The sequence below is a fragment of the Leptonotus elevatus genome, chromosome 8, assembly GCF_054856555.1.
Source record: "Leptonotus elevatus isolate MCC_2025b chromosome 8, RoL_Lele_1.0, whole genome shotgun sequence".
NCBI classification, from domain to species: Eukaryota; Metazoa; Chordata; class Actinopteri; order Syngnathiformes; family Syngnathidae; genus Leptonotus; species Leptonotus elevatus.
The window spans coordinates 8,966,325-8,980,254 of record NC_141246.1 but is presented as its reverse complement, the minus strand read 5'-3'; the positions used below and the strand labels follow the sequence as shown (position 1 = coordinate 8,980,254).

Below are 13,930 nucleotides of genomic sequence, written 5' to 3'. Positions count from 1 at the left end.
ACTGCTTACATCATGCTTTGGTGTTGCTGTTTTTGTTAGCATCTGAGTTCTAATGGGCTCAGCACGTAACTCTTCAATGTCTGTGTAAACCATATCTCCCATAAACCGAAATCATTCCAGTTACTATCAGTTTTATTTCTGACGAGAAAAACAGGTGTACATTTTAGGAAGTGGTTTATTTGTCTTAAGTAGACATGGATGCACATGACATCGTGAGCACCATCTCTGACATCTTGAATACCGAGCAGTGACGTTTTTTTCTAACATGTGGAAGACTCCACAGTCCACACTTTAATTCCTCTGAGAGGGAGTTTTCATGCTTCCGTGCTTTGTTAGCATGAGAGTTCACATGGGCTCCGTAGATGACTATTCTGTGAACTGGGTAAAATATACTTACTGACAAAACAACCAGGTGTCTTTTTGAGTGTGGTGTTTTTTTGTTTTTCTTATTAACATGCTCATCGACTGCAACATTAACTCATTCACTGCCATTGACGACTATAGACGTCAAAAATTCATGTGAACTATTTCTTAGTTAAAAAAAAATATATTTCATTAATTTTTTTATGAAAACGTAGATTTTTTTTATTGTACATTTATAACAGATATAAAATTATCATGCGATTAATTACGATTCAACGGCCCTTATTTTTATTTATTTATTTAAATTAGGCCCGACAGGCGATTAAAATGTTTAATTGTAATTAATCACATGACTTCACTAGTAAACAAATTTTATATCTGTTCTAAATTTACAACAACAAAAATAGGTTTTCATACTCTTGTTAGCAAAAGTGGAAAAAAAATGTGAAACTAATAGAAATTGTTTAAATCAATTTTTGACGTCTATAGCCATCAGTGGCATTGAATGAGTTAAAAGGCAGACACAATTTGACAAAGTACTGAACATTTACTACAGCTGTTATCTTACTGAGAAGTATTGATTAAATACATCATTAAGTTTGCATCATAACATCACATCATGTCCTTCATTAAGTGAGAATACCGTTTGTTAGAAATTGATTCAAAATGCTGATGCTTGCTGTTTAACAGTAACTCCAATTCTGGCCTCCGTCCACATGTGCACTTGATTAGGGCCTGACTGATATGGATGGAACACTAACCTGAAAACGCTGAAACCTACCCAACACATTCTCCTGGTTGCTCTTCTGGCTTGTTCTACGTGCTGGATTTACAAGCATGTGCAATATACTGTTGTCTGTCTCCATCTGCACTTGTTGCTGACGGTTGGTTGTTGAGCATCAAAAAATCAGAAGCTTCTGCAGTCCAATGCAAACAGCCTTAAAAAAAAAATATATTCCTTGGCAAAGCACAAGACTCAAGTGCTTATTTTGCTGCCATAATTGTTTTGATCTTTGTTACTTTTTCATTGTTTTTCAATTATGTTTCGTGGAGTTGTGTAAAACAGCATTGGGCATATCCTCAAGTTGGGATCTTGCTACATTTCAGTATCTCCTCTTACACGTGTATGACTAGACGAGACTGGTTCTTCATCACGCGCACACTCCTGCTCTCCAGCACATCGAGCGTGACTCGCTGCAAGGCCGCAGCATGTCTGCAGGCCAACGCCACAAGTCCGTTTTTATTCATTTCAGGACAATGCTACGATTGTGATGTGTAATGGAGAGTCGCACGGAAAGGAAACGAGCCATGAAACGTTTCGCGACGTAACAGAAGCCTGCCGGGAATCTCGGCGTTGATGTCATGTATAGCCTTGAATCGGCTTTTCATGAGGTCTGTTTGGTGGTCTTTCCGCCTGTGTGATGTTTGTCAGTACTGCCGGCAGCGGCCTCTCACATGGCCTTTTATCTGTCACTGGCTTCTGGCGCTCACACCCTCCTTTCCTGATTTTCTCTCTATCTTTTCTACTACCACCTGTCTTTTCTCCCAGGCTGTCCATGTCCTTCATTTTTGCTGGCTGCTCTTTTGTCCTCTCATGGGGAGGGGCGACGTCTTTTCTCCCTGTGCTCCCCGCTGTCTCGGTTCTGCCTCAGTAGGGAAAAAGACATAGGCAGGAGCTAGAGACTTGTTTGCTTGAAAGAAAACACAACATTGGGTGTCATCTGATTCAGGTTTATTGCAGAACTGCTATCTTCCCTTTAAAGTACCGTGGATACCCCCATAAGCTCATATCTCATTAAGCGGCAAAGTGCGTAGGTAGCGGATGTTGTTTTTTTGTCAGTGTTTGTTGAAGTTGCAAAGACATTTGCATAATTTTTTTCTGGTCGCAAACAGTTATTCTTGTCATCAACTTTTGAAGATGTTAAAAATTTCTTTCGACTGTGTGGGGCTTCTCCAGGTTAGGGATGGACCGATTATGCCGATATTGGGCATTTTGACGAATATCGGTATTGGCCTTTTAAAAAAAATCTGACGTCCAATAAAAAGTACATCTAAAACCATTTTATAATCTCAGGGAACTATTTATTTCAATTTTCAGTTATCTTTACAAGAGATGCTGTTGATCCTGGGAACCTTCTGAACCATTTGTTTTTGTTCGACATTAAAACAAAGAAATGTGAAAGTTAAAAATTTCAGGTTGTTTTTTTAAATTTGGGAAAAAAATATTTACTGTAGAAAAGAGAAAACTATAGACAGCTATGGTATTGTAAATTTAAAAGGATGTCTTAATTGCCGATCAAACTTCTGCATTTTGAAAAGTCAAACAAAATTGTTCAATAAACATGCTTTAAGACATAACAAAGTCAAGATTGGCATTTGTATTTCTAAAAAGATTTACGCCGACCCCTCAACAAATGTTTTTTAAAGACGGTCTTAATCCACATGAATGCTGTTGTAGTTTAAGAGCTGTTACAGCTGCAAATGGGAGCCCGACCTTATAATGTCCTACATTTGAATACTGGTAATGGCCTGCTGTCTTCACTTTCTTGAACCGCTCCGATTCCCTGATTCCTTAACTCCCTCCCTCCGCTTATTTACCGCCATCTTACCTGGCGTCACTACTCAGAATTCTTTGGAATGCCTGCAGATGTTTCCCTTGTATGACGCGGCGCGAACATGCAAAAGCGATCAGTCACATTTCACTCACCAATTGTTTGGATTCAAGGTAGAAGTCTGTTCGACCTCACATTGAGCAGCGATTCCATTCTCCTTTCCACCGGGAGTGACACAAAGCTGAGCTGACATCATATCAGTGCTGCAGGCTAATCAGCTGTGCCGACCCGTTTCCAGCTCTTGGAGTTGATATTGCTGCCTTTCGCGGTGCCGCTCGTCTCCAGGCATAGCCGAGAGCTGTCAGAACAATCACCATTCAATTCGGCCTCACTAATCCGAACTTAGTTCTAACATTTGCACACTAAAGAAAAATAACCCCCTATCTCTTATTTCCTAGTCATGATTTTTCTCCATCTATTTATGATCATTAACCACAAAGTCCTCCATTTATAACTATCTAACCCCCTTATCTTGACTAGTTTTAGCGTCCTATCAAGCAGTTGTCCTGATACACAAATAGCCTGTGAAGTTACAGAAATCAGCGTTAACACTTGTGCACATTCTTTGGTAAAGTGTCCTTCTCATAAATCCAAGGTAAGAATTTGCCAAAGCCCTCACAAAAACTGAAAAATTCATTACATTCCGCTTACATTCCCACCTTGGACTCGCTGTAAACAGAATTCCAGATATTTTGTCAGCCCAATAACACGTAAACATTAGCGACACCTGACTGGTACCATTTCCATTGATTAGTTGTCGGCCAATCACAAGGGGGGGGTTACATCTGGATTACTGTCCCAGGATGCTGTTTGTTTTGGGTCATGAGACCAATCTTGGAAAGACATCTCTCCAGAATGACTCGATAGACCTGAGATTCACATCACCCGAGGCCTTTTTTTATGTACAGTACCACAAGAATGTTGCACATTTGGGCCAAAACACATTTTGTTTTTTGTTCAAATAAGCCTGCCATGACCAGTCCCAGGGTGGAACTGATCTTTGGAAGCCACACCCCACGACACTATGTACAGTGTATATAGCGTTGTTGCGGGTACATTGTGCACAAAGACAACATGTGGCAAGTTTTTCTAGCTTTAAGTCTAAGAAAAGCGTGGGCGTTAGATTTAAAAAAACAACAACAACAACATACAATCACTTTAGCATCAGCAACACCTGACTGCCGCACTTGTTGATTCATTTCAAGTCTAGGCAAGTCGGCAACCTTCTCTATCTCTTCCTCCCCTTGTGCTTATTTGTCTCATGTGTGTGCTTCCACCCCGTGACCCTCTTGGCGGGGCCTCATCCCTCTCTCCTCCCTCTCTTCCTGTCCCCGTCATGCTCTCTCTTTGTTTGACCGGCGTTGCCTGACTCGCCACAGTTCTGCTTGTCTGCTGGACAAACCGCAGCTTCCCAATGCCAGCAAAGTCCTTTTTCTGACAACTTACTATTTGTTTACATGCTTTAGAGAAGACATCATTTCAAATTTTTTCCTGCAGTAAGTCAGGGGAATGTAGTGTCAAATGCCTATCCATTCCCGTTTCGTCTCTTTCGGGAGGTCCTAGTTATTCCCTCTCGCTGCATTTACGCCTTGCAGTCATTTAGCTTGACATTCTGTGCAGGTTTGTTTTCTCCCCCACAGATTGCTTCTAAATGTCTTGCGTGGCAGTAGGGGACAGTGGCTGCATACAAAAAAAACAACAACTTGGTTTCATGTTTTCATATTAACCAAGTGGCTAGTCCTTCCAGAAACTGGAAAACAAACCGTTTACTTCCAGTTCATGTAGCAGCGCATTTAGGCAACAAACTAGTTGGGTGTGAATTGATGGCGCTCCGACAGGTTGCTGCCATTTAGACACGACCGTCTACATAACCTCATTCATTCTCAGATGACACACACTAGACCCTGAAGTGGTTTCTGGTCCAGAATACATCTTGCATCGGTCAACTGGCAATCACAGCTGATATACGTGGACAACCCTGCGGATGCCTTGCTGCACAGTCACAGCTGACACCTTTGACTGGTTGCCGGTCAATTGCAGATGACTTTGATGGACTACAGCATAGGTGTCAAACTCCGGTCCTGGAGAGCCGCAGTCCTGCAGGTGTTGGATGTTTCCGTTCTCCAACACAGCTGATATATGATCAGCTCATCAGCAAGCTCTGCATAAGCCTGATGACAATCCTGCTGATTGGAATCAGCTTGTGTTGGAAGAGGGAAGCCTCCAAAAACCGGCAGGTCCGCGGCCCTCGAGGACCGGAGTTTGACACCTATTGACTACACCATTGTAGACATGGTCACCAGGGGAGAGGATTGAACCCAAAACCTCACGGATGGGAGATGACCATAACTACTACCCCCCTTTGCTATTCAATACTAGCTCATTTAGGCAGACTCCGTCCTATTTGACCAAGGTGGACTATCAGTCAATTACAGGACGTCACATGCAGCCGAGAAGCATTCATTGAGTGGGATCTGATCTCACACATGCATGAAAGTCTGCCGAGCGAACCATTACATCGTCCGTGACCTCAATCCACTACAACGATTGATGAATCATTCCCTTGCCTCTTGCAGATGTATTTTCAATATTGTTCAGCTTCCACTGAATTTCAGTATTTGGAGCACTGGGCACACACCCTCTGTAATAACACAGAATTGGGTGGAGCTCAGTAGCCTTGCTGTACTCCTACAACAGTTCCTTTCCTGGTCTTAGCATGTACCATGTCTTAAGTGAATGGTTGTGATCACGCATAAGGAACAGGCCCCACAGTGACACGCTATTTCACACACATCTAACTTCACTTTTCCCATCATCATCTTTTTCAGTTCAGCCTCAGGCTTCGTTCCTCGCTGCTCAAACTGTCGAGTGGAATTAGCTCGGTGCTCCTTTGCCCAACGTTCCTTTCGTTCAACAAGCAGCCCAGGCTGAGTCATTTATGCCGTGAGCTGTCACCGTTTTGGTAAGGGAACACCGGGTCGACAACCTGAGGGTGAAGGAGCTGACATCTCTTCTTTCCATTGCTTGTAAAGTTAAAGTATACTGTAAGTTGAAAATTTGAGCCAGGGATTTTTTTGTTTTGTAAAAACCATTTTGTGATGTTATGACATCATGCAGGTCACGGTGTACCTCCTGTTATTCCATTTCTGGAAGCTGCTTCACCTGTTTGTTTGTTGAAGTCATTTTATCCCATAGAAATATAATGGTAATGGTAATAGAGTTAATCCATTGCAGGACTGAAACCTTTAAATGTGGTACAATTCGTTTTATCATTGTAAATTAGTTATACAAGGAAGTTAGAAGTTAAAACCATGTATCGAACCTTATCTTTGAATATCGTAAGATCTGTTTGTTGTGAAAATTCCCTCTTTGATCTGTATTGTTCTGTTATCATTGATACTCTTGTGAACAAAAGACAAAAGCTCAATGAACACAACAAAAATGTGACACTGATGCTGAGCTGCATTTTTTTACTGAGTTATTTTCTTACTCAATTTCGTATCATACTGTGTATTCTGTTAAGTCTTAGGGCATATTAGATTACAGTTACTGTACACATAGTCTGACACACACAGTAAATACAGGTATGCTAAATATACACGCAAGTAGGGGGGCGGCATGGCTCAGTGGTAGAGTGGTTGTCTCCCAAACCAAAGGTTGTGGGTTTGTGATCATGTCGAAGTGTCCTTGAGCAAGATACTGAACCCCCAGTTGCTCCTGAATAGTAGGTGAATGCGAAGTCAGCGTGAAGCGCTTTGAGTGCCTTAATACAGTAGGTGGAAAAGCGCTACGCAAGTGAAAGACCATTAACCAAGTATGTGTAAAATCGATGTATGTAATGAGACAAAGAATTGACCAAATTCTGCCAGCCAATCACAGCGGATTTGGGAGGACTACTACCAGTCAGTGACAGCTGCTTCGGATGGACAACACAGTATATGATTGCCGATCAATCTCAGATGATCTGTGCTTGTGTGGGCATGGCCTAAGATGTTAGATAAAGTGGACCCAGTGGCGACAATTACTCAACTCGATTATTCATGGGTATCCACTGTGGGTGTCTCTATGAATCCGACCTTCTGCAGGGGTTAATAAATGTGACGGGCTGCAAGCATTCATCCCAACTTTACTCTCTGGCGTCGATCCAATACTTGGAAAACACATCCTTCCCTTTTTTCTACTCTCAAGATTGTATCAAAGGAAAAAAAAAGGATGCCCGATATAGACAAATTTCAGATGCAAGTGTTGACATCCCACGACCTCAGTGCGAGGGATCTCCAAAATGATTTACGAAAACCTTGGACAGGGAGGAAATGTTCTTGATGTATGGAGTGTCCGTCGCCCTTTTCTCTCTCTCTGCTGACAGCGGCGGCGAAGTTTGCAGAGGAAACAGGAAAGGCCTGAGCCGCTTGGTGTTGGGACGGATATCCTCTTCAGAAGCCGTGACCCCTCCCCTCTCACTTAACTCTCCCTCTCTTTATCTCTTTTTATCGGGTTTCCCAACCTCCAAACAAGCCGTATTTTGTCCACATTTGGGCTCAGGACGGCACCGAAGTAGGCTTGTGTTCTTATGTGGTTTTCGGATCATCAAACCTGAGCAAACTATGTGTTGGCATGGCGACGAGGATGATGAGGACAGCTCGGAGGTGATGTTTTGTCAGCTTGTTTGTTTGCTTTGTGTGTTCCTGTAATGGCAAATAGTGTTAGGACTCGCTGTGATTAATGCTCGGGGTGTTCCTGATGGAGTGTCTGGGTACGAGCAGACATAGTGCAGTTGGGACTTTGAACATGAACAAGCGTCGCTTGTTCACAGGGATTGTTTTGTGACATTTTTCACAAGACGATCGTAGCTCGTCTGGTCATGTAGACAACGTAAGATGCGATCTTTACGATCATATGGTCATAGAAAGCAGTTCCAAATAATAGTGATGGAAGTGAGTCACATCTTTAATTGACATGTCTGATCACCAGCCAGGATACCTCTAATAGTGTGTTACCATTAGCATTAGCATAGCATCAGCGCTGATTTGTATGTTAAGAGTTGCGTGATGTGCTTGCACAAACCTAGGAGACAATGTTAGTTAGTTTTTAGCATACCACGTTTCCTTCTATAATGGTTATTTATTTAACTCCAGGTGTCTATTTGTGGGTATGAGTAGAACAGTTTGTTGAATTATTGCTTTTCAAGTCATACAGTGGGAATATTATGCGTAGTTGCTTTCTTTACATTTGTGTATCTTTTCATTATCAGTTCCTTTAAGTTACCTACACACGGTGAATACCAAATCAGGGTGTAGCGTACCGGACCGAACTGCACCACTTGGTTGACATATTGCTATTAGCAATGTAACAGTGTAGAAAGCGCTATATAAGTTCAGTTTTTTTGCTATTTATCATTTAAAAGATAATAAGGGTTTTTCTCTCTCGGGGCAAAGGCAAGGCAACGATTTGAGGGAAGGTGTTTATTATTTTGTGTGGATAATGTAGCCAGTAGAGCGGAGGCGACTATTTCAGGAAATACAGTTGACGCTCAACGATTTGGCTTATTTAACTTATTACGTCGTTGTCGGAGAAAAAAAATATTACCACAATGGTTATAGTCCAGGAGCAAAAAAACACCACCGTTTAATTGATATTTTGGCTTTAAACGCAGACTGAGTGGTTCTACTTATCTGCATTCCTTTTCTCTTGACTTTTCATTTGTCATCTTTTCCTCTAAAATCCCCATCATTATCTCTCCCTTTCCATCTCCTTCCATTACACATCGCTGTATCCTGCCCACCATCTTTTCCTCTTCTGGCCAGCTCACCATCGACACCTCACGTTACCAAAGTGGGAGCAAATGTCATCTTGTTTTATTTTTATGATCGTACTTTCATTTACATTTCTGCTCTCCTTCCCTCCAGAGTGATCCGGGTGGGCTGTCGGTACTGGAGCAGCTGGGTCTGGACCAGAACTCAGACTTCTCGGACTCTAGCGTGCAGCAGCTCCTGGACGAGCAGCGAGAGAGGATTCGCCGGGAGATTCGCAAGGAGTTGAAGATTAAGGAAGGAGCCGAGAACCTGCGCAGGGCCACCACGGACAAGAGGAATGCTCAACAGGTTAGATCTCTCACCGTGAGCCCAAAAGTCATCTTCGTGAAAATTCTGACTTTTTTTGTGGTATACACACAGCAAATCGGTCAGTTTTAAATTTCCAGTGTTCAAACAAATTGTATTATTTTAACACTTTTAGGATAAAAAGTTACACTGTCAGAGTACATTTCCTTGAGTGTTGGGGTGGATGTTGGGTGTAACCTGAATAGCACTTACCTTGAGTGTTAAATTGACCACACCATCATTTCAGGTGAAGGAGAAAAATTCCAAATTTTCAGCGTGCTGTCGACATTTCAAAAGCGATACATCTAGTTGTTGTTGTTGGGTCATAGTGTCTCAGTGGTAGAGTGGTCGCCTCGTGGGTTCGATCCTAGGCCAGTGTGACTTTGTCAAAGCATCCGTGAGCAAGATACTGAACCCCCAAGTTACTCCTCATACCGTGTCATCAGTAGTCAAAAAGCGCTTTGAGGGCCTGGTTAGGAGGAAAAACACTACATAAATGAAGTACCATTTACTAGAGTAGTTAAATTTTTAACACTGACCATAGTGCAATACACCCATAAGTGACACGTTACCAAACACAAATTTAGAGAATGACGCGCGTTCTATTTGTGACATCGAGTCTATTTGAGGTACAAACACTGAGGAAATGTGGTCATTACCACTGCTGGAATGAAAAATGCTTGTAGTCCAGATAGAGAGACAGATTCCAACCCTGTGAGGCCAGGCATTTCCCTGAACACATTTGTTTCAAGAAAGTTGTGACATAACTGAAACAGGTCTTGGTTGCATTCTACAGGTGGACAGCCAGCTCAGAAGCTCTAATCGCAGGCTCGATAACCTTCACGCCCAGCTCCAAGAACTAGACGCTCACATTGTGGTGAAAGGAGGAGATGAGAATAAAGGTAGGCCGTTTGCATGAATACTCCGCTTTCTTTCTGTCGTGCATCATTTCCAACCTTTCTCTTGTCCCAGATGAATGTCCTCAGTCTCCTGGGGCGGAGAGCAGGACATCAGTCCACAAGGAACGCATCGCTGCCCTGGAGAGGCAGCTCAACATTGAGCTCAAAGTCAAGCAAGGAGTCGAGAACATGATCCCCATCTACGCCAATGGATCCACCAAGGTTCTTTGCTAAATATTGTTCAGTCATCATGTACTGTGGATGTAGGTACACAAAAAAATTATCTCTCCCACAAATAAGCTGCAACAGAAACTACAACACCTCCCCCAATTGGTTCATACTGAAGTTCACCTTCTTGGTTCACAACCTTGCAACCCGCTGACTCATACACTGGAATAGTAATCGCTATCAGACAATGCACAGAACCGCTATCCTCTCACACTCTCACCACATTTGACACCCTGATTCTGTAACCTCTATTTTACTGAGAGCAGGAACGATTCAATGTCAAGGTATGTCGATTTTGTTTGACCTTTCTGGTTGCGCCATCAGGACAAGAAGATGCTGCAGACGGCCCAGCAGATGCTGCAGGACAGTAAAACCAAAATCGACATCATCCGCATGCAAATCCGCAAAGCCGTGCAGGCCACCGAGCACAATGACGACACACAGGGTAGGCGCAGGTTACCTCTGCCATGGATGCTTGATTGGTAGCGAATAGGAGTACACAAAAATGTTCAAGCGACTACCACAAAACCTTGCGGAGGAGTTGGATGAAGACGAAGCTATTAGACAAGGGGAACAGAGAATGTACGCTAACATGTGTTCGATGTAGCTAGTTCAGAGGTTTTGTACTTGATGTCCCCTGATGGGAGGGATCAATGCCATTTCAGGCCAAGTGACTTTGTGTCAGGCAATACGTGCTGTGGACAATACCGAGCCCGCTAATGGGATGAAAATGGCAAATTAATGACTTTGATGTGGCGGTCGACCTAGGATCGCCTACAGGAATTGAAAACAGGGAACAAAATATGGATAAGCTTTCTATTGCATTTAAACCAGCTTTAATTCTTCTGTCAAAACTTTTCTACAAGATGTTCAGGGGTTATGAGGTGACGTTAGACCTAAGAGGGGGTCCTTGTGGTTCACAGTCTCTGTTTTAGTTCATCCTAAAGGTATTGATGGGCTTCTTCCTGTTCACACTCATCCAAGTATTCCTTTATGGACTGTGGAAACTGAAAAGGGCATTCTTGAAAAAAATTAAATAAAAACAACATTTCCATGACGTTGCTAGCATCCATCCATCCATGCATTAATTGAGGCATGAAATGTGACCCAATACTTGTGTCCATATTGTTGGTTCTTTTCAGTGTTTTTTGCTCCAGTGCGCCCCCTACAGACCTGACGTGAATAAGGGAAATGCTCCTTTCCTTCATACAAGCCAGTGTAGAATTCAAATAATTGTGAAGTTGTTATTTCAAAGGGAAATTGCGTATTATTGCTTAATGCAATTTATTATACAACATCCTCTCCATCATGTGGAAAATCATACATTTTCTTTCATGTCTTGTTAACAAGCAGATTTTCTCTCTTAATATGATGTAGTTATCCAGAATCATGAGCCTTCTGACGTCAGAGCTCCCATTTTTCTTCCACCCTGTGCTCCCACATAGACGGTCTCGAGTTATTCTGGTTCCTTTAAAGCATACACACATGCAGACACACAGGGGAGTGGGTTGTGTGTCTTGTGTACACAGACAGTCTCCAGGCACCACACCCCCTGGAGGGGTCATCTAGCGGAGTCTATGCTCAAGGCAGAACACCTTATTAGGAGATAAAGCACCCATAAGCCACCTCCACTCCCACCGCTCATAGTAACCCTCCTGTTGCCCTCACGTTTTCCCTACGGTATTTTCAACCGCTCACAAATCATAGACATTTTTAACACTGTTATTTTCGTATCTACATTCAACAGCTGGTTGAAGTCAATTGTTTCGGGTTGTGTTTATCTTATCCTCTTCATCTTCTACCTCACTGGAACACGTTGCCCACTTTGAGAGGCCACGTCTAAGATGACTACTCAGATGTATAAAGTTCAAATCTGGCTTCAAAGAGCGATGCGTTAATTATTGATTGAAGGATGTGATTGCTATGGTGAATGGCAAGCGTGTAGTTACCACATTGCAAACTCTGCTCGGGGTTTTTCTCTTCTGTGTGCTTAATCTGTGACACTTATTATAGATGTTATCACTTAGCATGGCCCTGGGTGGGTGCTTCTCGTTTAAATTGTTATCGAACAAGCAAACTAGGGCAATGCTGCCTCAGCATTAACTGTGGCCAGACTAGACATAATCTCAATCAAATGGACCGGATTGTAAGTGTAACGGGATGTCTCTGACGTCATTGCAGGTAACCACGACATGTGTGGGTTGGAGCTGCGCATCGAGGAGCTGAGGCATCACTACAGGGTGGAACATGCTATTGCTGAGGGGGCCAAAAACGTGCTAAGGCTTCTGGGGGCCAGTAAAGTTCAGGACAAGAAAGCCCTTTCGGAGGTAAGATTGGTGTTTTTACATGGCCTCTAAAGTAGAAATCTTTATTTATGGCCAAAAATGTAAATGTAATGCAAGTCTGACTTAACTACTGTGTTAGCATAGGTTATATTGACTGTGGTTCAATTTTCTTTCTTTTTTTTATAATTTCCCTCATGTACTGCAGCACAGTAGTAGATTTTTGGCATTTGAGCGTAATACCCCTCTAGAAATAATAAAATATTACAATGTTATACTCCACATTCCCCACCGCTTTGTTTTCTTGCCACCCTCGGTCTTGTCTTGGGCTAGGCAATTATGGGGAAAAAATTATAGTCACCATTATTTTCATTGATATTGAACATTTGTAATTAAGATTAATAAGGCTTCATTCATTGATTTGAAAACTTAGCATTTATTCAACTACCAAAAGTAAACTTTAAATATACAATAACTTAAAAAAACAACCACAAAATAAATGATCAACAAATAAAATAATAATCTATTAACTAATTTGCTCTCCAAAACGTATAAATGTGTTCTATTTTAAATGCTTTAATTGTCCCAAAGACGTATTTATACATTTCTGTTTTTGTTGCATACAGAAGGCTTTGATGCAGCCTCTGAACTGCAGTGAAGCAATGGTAGTAATTACAAAAAACGGCCAGCAGGTGGCAGCAGAGTATAAGAAATCAACCAGGGCCATGTTGCAAACCAGCAAATTTCCCCACAGTTCTAAATAGATTTTTGAATAATGATGAAACGGAGCAAAATTCTAATGCTAATTGCTGCAAAAAGGAAACAGATAGAAATATACATTTGCCCCCCAATGAAAGAAGAGACTCTATTCTTTCTTTGGTAGGTTCCATGTTTTTATAGCAATACAACACTATATAGCAATATTCTGTGGGCCTTGCAAAATCCAGTAAAACAACCGGGAGCGAAGGGGGTTGCTTCAGTGAAAATGGCTGGGAGTGAATGAGTTAAAATAATAGCAATAGAGAAATACTTGGTGTTTCTTTTGTGCACACCTTGGCCTCTTAGGGGCATTGTGGTGTGGTGCTTGCATGGTGATAAATTAAAGAGTAGAGGAAGAAATTGATGCTTTAAATATAATAATATAACTTGATTTTCACAGATTGGTTTATATGCCTGTGAATATTGTCATATTACCTGTCTGTATGTGTTCGTTATTTGAAAGTAAATCCCTCCTGTAACTTCTCATGCTAATTTATGCTAGCCTGTCAATGGAGTTTTCCATGGACTTCTAGCAATATGATGGCGATATTTCCAAAACAGAACCGTGTGTTGTATTTACATACACAAGGTGTGCAATTTCTGTTGTTGTGTGTTCAGTTTTGCAGTAAATTCCAACTAAAAAGTAAAAAAAATTCAGAATATTCACCCAACATGCCTTGCGGTCTCCT

The 13,930-nt window shown here is 41.9% G+C and overlaps 1 protein-coding gene across 4 annotated transcripts in view; it reads left to right on the top strand.

Moving 5' to 3' along the window:
• pkn1a (protein kinase N1a) overlaps window positions 1-13,930 on the top strand; it is a 32,373-nt gene that overhangs the window by 9,793 nt on the left and 8,650 nt on the right. For 2 of the 4 annotated variants that reach the window (XM_086083071.1, XM_086083068.1), the window contains exons 1-6: window positions 7,508-7,621; window positions 8,882-9,076; window positions 9,870-9,975; window positions 10,046-10,194; window positions 10,525-10,645; window positions 12,382-12,527. In XM_086083071.1, coding sequence (XP_085939197.1) covers window positions 7,580-7,621; window positions 8,882-9,076; window positions 9,870-9,975; window positions 10,046-10,194; window positions 10,525-10,645; window positions 12,382-12,527 — 759 coding nt within the window. In that variant the 5' untranslated portion in view covers window positions 7,508-7,579. Of the gene's footprint in view, window positions 1-7,507; window positions 7,622-8,881; window positions 9,077-9,869; window positions 9,976-10,045; window positions 10,195-10,524; window positions 10,646-12,381; window positions 12,528-13,930 lie in introns of those variants that run through there. The other 2 variants (XM_086083070.1, XM_086083069.1) reach the window with 1 other exon arrangement.